This window comes from Hydra vulgaris, chromosome 01, assembly GCF_038396675.1.
Source record: "Hydra vulgaris chromosome 01, alternate assembly HydraT2T_AEP".
Lineage (NCBI taxonomy): Eukaryota > Metazoa > Cnidaria > Hydrozoa > Anthoathecata > Hydridae > Hydra > Hydra vulgaris.
Genome location: NC_088920.1, coordinates 18,789,121 through 18,798,768, shown reverse-complemented (window position 1 = coordinate 18,798,768; position 9,648 = coordinate 18,789,121). Strand labels below are relative to the sequence as shown.

The 9,648-nt window shown below is 26.1% G+C and overlaps 1 protein-coding gene across 1 annotated transcript; it reads left to right on the top strand.

Annotated features, from left to right (window-relative positions):
* Window positions 1-6,735: 6,735 nt before the first annotated feature.
* Window positions 6,736-8,773, top strand: LOC136075163 (somatostatin receptor type 5-like). The gene is made up of 2 exons (XM_065787541.1): window positions 6,736-7,594; window positions 7,730-8,773. The coding sequence occupies exons 1-2, from the start codon at window positions 6,783-6,785 to the stop codon at window positions 8,007-8,009; spliced, it is 1,092 nt and encodes a 363-aa protein (XP_065643613.1). The 5' UTR covers window positions 6,736-6,782; the 3' UTR covers window positions 8,010-8,773.
* Window positions 8,774-9,648: the final 875 nt, after the last annotated feature.

Sequence of the window (9,648 nt, the reverse complement as noted above, 5' to 3'; positions counted from 1 at the left end):
ACATAAAAGTCAATCTCAAAAAATAATCTCAAAAAGTTGTCTTGCGCAAATCTGTAACTGCGTAGCGACAAAGAACAATGCTTACTTTTAGACTGATATTTAATAAATGTCATGAAACAGTTAATTTTTATAGCTTTCAATAAAAAATTTTTACAAAAGGAACTGCTACAGTCAAGAGGGCTTCTCTCTTTTTTTTAATTAATTTTATTTGCAACTCTTATTTCCTTAGTTTTTTCTTATTGTTCTTAGTTATTTCTTATTGTTCAGTTATTTACGTAATTATCGTACGTTATCGTAATTATCGTTCAGTATCGTACATTATCGTATTTTATCGTAAACTTTTAAAGACTTTTTTTTAAAACTTGAACAAGAATATCTTTTTAACTACTTAGGGAATATGACTGAAAATCTTTAAATTGTTTAATCACGTTAATGAAAAACAATTTGACAAAAACAAAGTTTATATGGTTTGATGTTGTTGAGATATCGATATTAGCAGCACACATTTTATATAAAAATTACAAATCATTATAAAAAACGCAGCTATTTTGATTCTGTAAAAGTTATGATGGTGTGTCTGGTTAAATTCCTTAATTAAATTTCTCACTTTTTTCAAAATTTGTAGCCTTAAACTCTGACTAGTTCATAAGAAATATTTGTTTGAAAATGTAATTTAAATTGCACATTTTTTTGCTAACTTTTTTTACGTTACCAATAAACTCATTCGAAGCCTTTTTTTATGAAAAATGAATGTTCATAAATATATCAATATTTAACGTATATAATCTTCTTTGTTTTATTTACAAATGTAAAACGAAATTATCTTCGAAAAACAAAACAAAAAAAATACGACCTACGAAATGGTTTTTTGATGCAACCATTTTCGAAAACTAAACATTTTCTTTTCGCGGACCGTATCGAAACATCTTTGGAACGAAACTCATAAAACTTTGGTTTTTCTTTTGAATGGAATTACATTCCTTTTTAAAAAAGTAGAAAGAAGTAGTTTTTGGAATTGACAATATACAAATGTACTTTTAAAACCTTTTGAAATTGCTTTTATCTTTTATTTATATTGGCTTATATACATTTTACATGATAATACATGATTTTGAATGATCGGTTTTTATGATTTGTAATTAAATTATTTACGACCTGAAGGGATCAAACTCAGTTTATCACAATGCAGAGTGTTTCTAAAGTCAGAGCTTGGAAAGAGCAGCACCAAGTGGGTCAAGTGACGTCACAAGAAAGAGGAGAATTGGTAACACATACATAAATCATAAGTGCGGCTGGTCATTCCTTACCACCTAATTGGATTTTTCTTTATTTACGGATGAAGATTAGTTATCATCTTATGCGACAGATTGACCAGAAGCTTCTTAATCAAATAACTCTACAACATCTTATAACTGCGTTGATCAATGTATATGATTTTCACTAGGTCAACCGCTAACAGTAGTTTCGTTGAATAATGAGGATAATTTTGAAGTAACTTTTGCGACTAACTACAACTTCTAACAGTACTCACGTAAAAACACAACCGAGTTTCTCATCTCATAATGTTAGTCATAACATGAGGATGTCGTCAAATCTTTCTAATTTTCCTGAAAGATCTCGTAACAATGAAGTCTCAGCTTTATCAAAGCAACGCATCTCTATTGATTTACATGTTACGTCACAACAATTTCATCCGTACCCTAAAGCTGCTCCACGGAAATCAAGCTCTAATAATCGAGGACAATGTAATAGTAGATCTATAATAGCCGCAGATACCCCGCAAAAAGAGGCACTTGGAGCTGCCAAAAAAGGAAGAATGACAGAAACGCTTACAAAAAGAAAATCAAGGAAAAGATTCCTCTAAAAAAGAAATGCTTTATGAATTTTGGTCAAATAAATCAATAGACCTACAAATTTCAACAATTAAGGATAAATTTAACCTTGATAGCGATGAATTCAATGAGGTAAAATTTTTAATTTAAATTGGATATAAATTAAAGGTAAACTAAAATTGTTAAAACCGCGTATTTATTTATTTGATGTTAACCCTATGCATATCCAAAGTCACCGATCCATGCATGCGGAGGACAAAAATTAAGGGAACGTAAATTTAGACAACTGGCTAGCATTTGTCAAATAGTTTATAAAAATTTAAAAACAAGAAGTATAAAGATATCTATTCACATACCTTTTAATATCCATTAATATTTCTACTTTTTACCTTTTTCTGAACTTAACAGGAATTTTTGAGACCATCAGAGACACCAACTTAACCATAAGTCTCTTTGTTAATTTGGTTCATAACATACTCTTTAAGTTCACTGAAGAATTTACTTCATCCAAAAATATAAAGATTCAATACTTTTGAAAGTATAATCTTTTTCTTCATTTTCGGATAGATTCTAAATTATGTTTCAAATCATCTCCGAATATTCTGCAAGTAACGTGCGGCCATAACATTTTTTCGGATGGAAAGAACAAGTGTTTGTTTTAAAGTTCTTATATTTAGAATTACACAAAGCACAGCTGAAATAGTGTAAAGCAATATTTTTCTACGCAATGCAAAGCATATGTAGTCTTTAATTATCATTTTTAAACAAAATGTTTTTTCAAAATTCTTAAAACTCATAAAAGTACATTATATTTTTGAATTACTTTTAAACAGTGTTTTATTGATTTCTCAATTATATTCAGCTTCAGGGTTTATATGTAAAAGAGAGGGTCTGGACAGGGAACGAAGATATATTTTCTGTAATCAATAGTCAAAACCATACGGTTTTTACTCAAACTTTGAAAAATTAAAATTTATAAAACTAAAAAAGTTTTTAAATCAGTTTTAAAATTTGTTTTTAATTAAAATACAGCAGTCCCAGTAAATTTATGATCCCTTTTGTTCTCTCTTATGTTTTTTAAAATATTTATTACCAAAAACATAAGATGCTAGACTTATTTTTTCGAATGGCTTTTTCGTGATCTGTTTTTTTCCACCCTTTTTAGTTTTTTTTTTAAATAATTATTTGTAAAAAGAAAGGTTCCATGCCATTTCTCCTCAAAAGATGCTTTGTTTGCTTGGTCTTGAACTAACTTAATTTTCATCTCAGACAACTGATTAACAACATCAGTTCCCTTGACTGTTGCCCTAAATTCTAGAAAAAGTTATTGAATTTCCAAAACTCTAGTGGAGTTTTCATAAATTAAGTTTCTGCCTTTTCATCTCTGAGTATTTCAAAAACTAGCCACAACTTGCCTGTTCTTAATGGAGTCAAAGTAGGAGACTTATCTTCACTGAAGTTGAAACTATTCAATATAGATTGGTCTATTTCTGGTGCTCCAAACGAAACATTTAAATTGGACATCTTAGTAAACTGTACATTTTTTCAGCCATATCACTACGCTCCCAACATTCTTTATCTGCTAGAGCTAATTAGAATCCATTCTTTAAATCTTTTCATTTGTCTGTGAGCTTTCATATCCTAATAAATAATATTAGTTAACATTTTGAATCACTTTTATCAATAATGAGCTTTCTAACTTACTATTAAAATATTAAAATACCATATACCTGTCTTGGTGCCAAAGAACCTAGCTCTGCTTTTAGAAACCACTTTGTATAAAAAAGACAAATGAATTAAGCTTTGGCAATCATTTCTTCTTTATGTTTGTCAGTCAGGTTTTGAAATTCCATCATTAAAAGATATAACTTTTAATAGCATAAATCTTTTCCAATCTATTCTACAAAAATATTTTGGGCAACCTCGTAACCCCGTGCTAATTAGTTTCGTACGGTTACATTGAAAAAAACATACCCAAATAAATCATTTTTCTGCAAAAAAACGATACTTGCCAATAAAATAAAATAGAAAGACCAAAAATTTTGAACTTATACCTTTATATATATATATATATATATATATATATATATATATATATATATATATATATATATATATATATATATATATATATATATATATATATATATATATATATATATATATATATATATATATATATATATATATATATGTACATAGATATGTATATATTACTATTCTTTTTTTCTATGTTTATCAGATATTGCTTCTTTTTATGAAATTGAAGTTTCTTTTAAATATAACCATTATTTTTAAGTTTTTTCAATTTTACGAACTTCGAAGATTTTCTGGATTTATTGAAATATTAGGTGAAACATATCTTATAACAAGTGTGACAGTGAAATTTTTTTTCAAAATTAAAAAAAAGATTTGCTTGCGTTAATATCTCTTTACAAATAAAAACAAAAAAATTTATAGCCATTATTGCATCTCGCGTTGCATCACAAAATTGCTTTTCTAAAAAATGATTTTTGGGTAAAATGAAATGTAAAGTAATGATGAGGTAAATGATTCCGAAGCATCTACAAAAGGTTTTGTAGGAAAAACATAAAAAAATCAAAATATTCTCGATTATTTTATAAATGTTTTACTTATCAACAAATAAAAACGTAAGTAATCGAAAAACATCTGTAAAGAAAATCTTTTTTATTGATGAAGAAATTAAAGAACTCAATCTGAAAAATAATGTATTATCTAGTGAAAAAAGACAACATTCAAAAAATAGAAATTATCTAATAAAATATTCTTTAAAATTTTGTTTAATAAAATCCTGTTATTATTATGAAACGCTGTTAATATTTTTGCAAATTTTTATTATAATTTAACTTTGTTGTTTTTTCGGCTTTTCTGGTACTTCACGTTTTCTGATAATTTCAGAAAACCTTACATCATCTATAATCTTCAGTGACTCATTTCGTATACGTGTATAATAGTATTGATATTGTGAAATATCATGCCGAATTTGGATGCTTATGCCGAGTTTGGATGCTTTGCAAAGCATCCTAGTTCGACGTAAGTTTAAAGAATCGCAATGATTTTTTGTATCCTTGGTCATCATTTATTACGGAGAGAATTGCTTGTTTCACGGCACTTTTACTTCATGCCTGTCGATTTGATGCTCGTTTATAATTTCTCATTTTATTGATCTTGAAAAACAATTATTATTTGTATTGAACCTTTTTATCAAAAACTACCAAAATACCATAAAGTATACTTGAAAAAAAAGTTTTCTACTATAATTTCTTACAATTATCTTATTATTCAATATAAAAAAATTATACAACAATAAACCAAAGGTGTAGCTTAAAAATTATTTATCTATTATTAATTAATAATCTCTAGTTACATGAACACTCTTTTTTTACATATTACAAGTACATTGTACTTGTTAAATGTTTCGAAATTCTCTATTTGATATTCTTAAAGTTATACGATATCATGGTGTTTAAAATTCTATAAAATGTATAAAAACTTTTTTTTTAAATTGAATTTAAATACATGTTTTACTCATAGATTCAATGTATAAGTGATATTATAGCTCCACCTATAAGTTATAAGACATTTTTAGCTAACTTACAATACGTTTTAGCTCATATGTAGAAATATTAATAAATATATTTTTTTAAAGACAAAAAAGTTTGCTTCAGGATTTATATAAATATATGAAATAAATGTTGGAGTTTTTATTTTTATGTTATTTCCAAATATAGAGATTTTATGGTCTGAGTATTTATTTTAATAAATGGTAATTTCATAATCACAATGGAACTTTATAATAACACTTGTTAGATTATAAAATTGCAATGATAATATATTAAGATTATAAAATTGTAATAATCATATATTATATTATAAAATTGCAGTGATAATAAGCAGCCGTGGCGCAATGATGGCGCACTTGCATCAGAAACAAAGGATCCGTGGTTCAAACCCAGCTTCTGGCAAATTTTGCGACATCGGTTGGGAAAGAGGCGTGAACTTTCAATTGAATGCTCATCCGCGGCGCTCTGTGATAAAAACCGTAAGGACTTCTCGGGGCACCTAAATAAAAAAAATAGAAATATATATATATATATATATATATATATATATATATATATATATATATATATATATATATATATATATATATATATATATATATATATATATATATATATATATATATATATGCATAATGCCATAGTGTATGATAATATTAACGGTTTGAAAAAAATGTTTTGATTGTCGTATTCTCTTTTAAAGAGATCACCTTAATTAGATCTGCATATCTCAAAGGCAGGTTGAGTCAGAATTTAATGTTGGTCAGATTTGGTAGCATATTTTTCCCAAAACATATTGCAGTAATTATTTTGTAGGAAGTAAATTCAAAAAAAAAGAACAACAAACTTTCTAAATTAAAATGCAAATAAAATCATTCAATAGAGCTAACAATCTGAAAAAGGGTGATCAAAAGTTTTTTCACTATATCAGATATAATCTTTTAATTTAGATATAATATAAATATTTGTTATTAATAATATTGTTATTGTTATTTTAATTTGTAATACTAAATACTACTTTTTAATTAAGCTTTTTATTTCTATAAATATGTATATAAATATGTACATATGTATATATATATATATATATATATGAATATATATATATATATATATATATATATATATATATATATATATATATATATATATATATATATATATATATATGTATATATATATATATATATATATATATATATATATATATATATATATATATATATATATATATATATATATATATATATATATAGATATAGATATATAAATATGTATATATATATAGTTAATACTTATAAGTTTTCTAAGAAATATGATAATTTCTAAAGAAATAAGGGTATTTCATTTAATACATACACCACAGATGAGTAATTTTAAACTGATTAACGCAAACTTAATCTCCGTTGGAAAATGTCATTTGTCAATTGCTGATGTTTTACTCGTTCTGGGATATATTGCAGTTTTTGTTGTTGGTGTAGTTGGTAATGTTTTAGTAATGATCATTTTCCAATTTAAGCTAAAAAGAGGGGCGATCATTGATTTGCTTATTTTTTACCTTGCTGTGTTTGACGGGTTAGGTTCATTATTTGGTCCATTTGTTTTTCTTTACTGGACTTTAACTTGCAACCAAAGATGGGATTTTGGGTGGTATGGATGTAAAATATTACCACCATTTAGTCGAATAGTTACAAACATATCAACTGGTGTAATACTTATTATGGCAATCGACAGATGTTGGTCAATTGTTTTTCCTTTGAAACAGCGTTTTCGACGTAAAACTATGCACGCTGTTATGTTTGCAACAATTTTAACATCAATTGTTTGGGAAGCATATTACATAAAGGCTCTTCACATAGATAAATATGGAACATGTAGTTCTGTTGCCGTTAATGAACCTCTTTATGCTTACCCACTTATTGTAATGGTGACAGCCAGATCACTAATATTTCTTTTACTTTTCATTTCGACTACAGCAATAATGTATATGAAACTTTACAATGGTGAGAGAATGAAATTTCTTAAAAATAGCTATTTAAAAACGCCAAATAAAAACAAAAACGTTATGAAAATGTTAGTTATCATGGCAACAGTGTTTGTAGTGTCTGTTTTACCACGTGACATATTGCATTTGTCACACACCATTTCATGGCTTCCTGGTGAAGGAGGAATAAAAAGGTAAACCTACTTTAATACACACTATATTATAACATTAACAACAATAAGAATGATTCATTTTATTATTATTTAGAAAAAGTATATATTTTTTATATATTGTTGCTAAACAGTTAGTTATTATTATTATTACTTTAGTGTTGTTGTTATTAACCATTGGCTCCGGTTACTTCAAATTAGTAATGGAATATACAATGTATTTATTTATGGAAAAATGTACAATAATTTCTGGAAAACCGTAAAAATAATGTTAGATTGTAATTACGCATCTTGGCAACGTTCAAAAGTTGTATGTCGTACATTGACTCAACATAAAATATCTTTTTTTTTACGAAAAAAAGCTGGGAGAATTGCAAAAAGACATTATTGGAGCGCAAAAAAACATGACGGAGCTAACATTCAAGTTTTTATCAGATAAACATAAAAGAATTACAGTAAAAAGTTAAAATTGATTCTTATTGCAAGTATAAAAAGTACGTTCAAATAAACTGGCGCTTGCGCACTTGAGCCAGTAATTATTGTAATTTCTTTAAAAGAATTACTGCGATTACTTTTAAAGTAATCACTGGCTAGGTATTTTGCACTTTACTTTTTTTATTGTTTTCTTTTCAAAACAAATTCTTTAATTTATAATATCTAGACGAAATAAGCTGGAACAATTCAACCCTGTTTACTGTGTCTTTCTATGTGCGTTAACCAAGTATTTAATTCGTAAACTTCATTGTTCTCCAGCATTTACCCGTTTATCAAATTAGTAATATTTCATGCCTCTATTTCTAAAATTTGCTAGAAATAAGAGTATTATTTTTTTAAGAATTTTCAAGATTACATGAACTAGTTTGTTGATGTCACAATATGATTTAATCCGCACATCAACCTCATTGTGACATACGTTATTAGGAAATTATATTGTTTCAGTGAAATGCTTGTCCGCATATCAATGCCATAATGGCTTATGCTACACAATGCAATTCTATTTTTAGCACCGCAACCGTGTGCTGTAATAAATATAAAGTGGTGACTTTTTTATTTTTTTAATGATTTTTAATTTAAAACTTTGCTATTTATTATATCGAAGACGTGTAAAATATTTATAACTTGAAAGAGTGTACTTTAGTTTATTATTTATCAATCTTATTTGTAAAATATCTTTTTACGACGGTATAGCAATCAGAAAAAAAACTTTTTATTTAATATGTTCATTTGATATTTAACTAATATAAACTTATAGATATCTATTTATTATTGTTAATAAAAGTTTTAGGGAAGGTGTACCATAAATTATAAAAATGGATACAAATGTTTTGCTCAGTTATATAAATGTTTAAATAAAACTTTTATATCCGTTTCTATATTGTAGGATGTTCCATTTTTTATCGAGAAAACTATTGAAAAGATAATGTTGTTAATCACGAAACCAATAAGTGACATTTCACCTAAAGCAAAACCACCTATTTTATTATTTTATTTTTAAATTTAATTTTTACATTTTTTTTTTATTTTTTTTTAAATTTTAAATTTAAAAATTTTATTTTTAAATTTTATTTTTATATTTTATATTTAACTTAAGGTAAAACCACCTATATATGGCCACCAACAAATCCTTGTCACTTTTCAAAAAAGTTTATTGCCTGAAATATTGAGTTAGTGGCTTTACAAATTTTAAAAAATGATAATATATAATCCTACTTTTATATTTGGAACCTCAGTTTGTTACTTAAGATCAACGCAACGTTATTTTATCTGAATTTGAAAACTACACTAAACTTGTATATACTATGGCAAAAATTCATACCGTAAAAACAAAAATGCGAAAAATTTTTTATACTGATATATCTTGTTTATTATGTTTTGTCTTGTTTATCTTGTTTTGTCTTGTTTTGTCTTGTTTATCTTGTTTTGTCTTGTTTTGTCTTGTTTTGTCTTGTTTTGTCTTGTTTTGTCTTGTTTTGTCTTGTTTTGTCTTGTTTTGTCTTGTTTTGTCTTGTTTTGTCTTGTTTTGTCTTGTTTTGTCTTGTTTTGTCTTGTTTTGTCTTGTTTTGTCTTGTTTTGTCTTG

Bases quoted from the DNA above. Each gene is read 5' to 3' on its own strand.
- LOC136075163 (XM_065787541.1), top strand. From the start codon at position 6,783: ATGAGTAATTTTAAACTGATTAACGCAAACTTAATCTCCGTTGGAAAA. The intron at 7,595-7,729 runs GTAAACCTACTT...TTATTACTTTAG, and splicing joins GGTGAAGGAGGAATAAAAAG to TGTTGTTGTTATTAACCATT.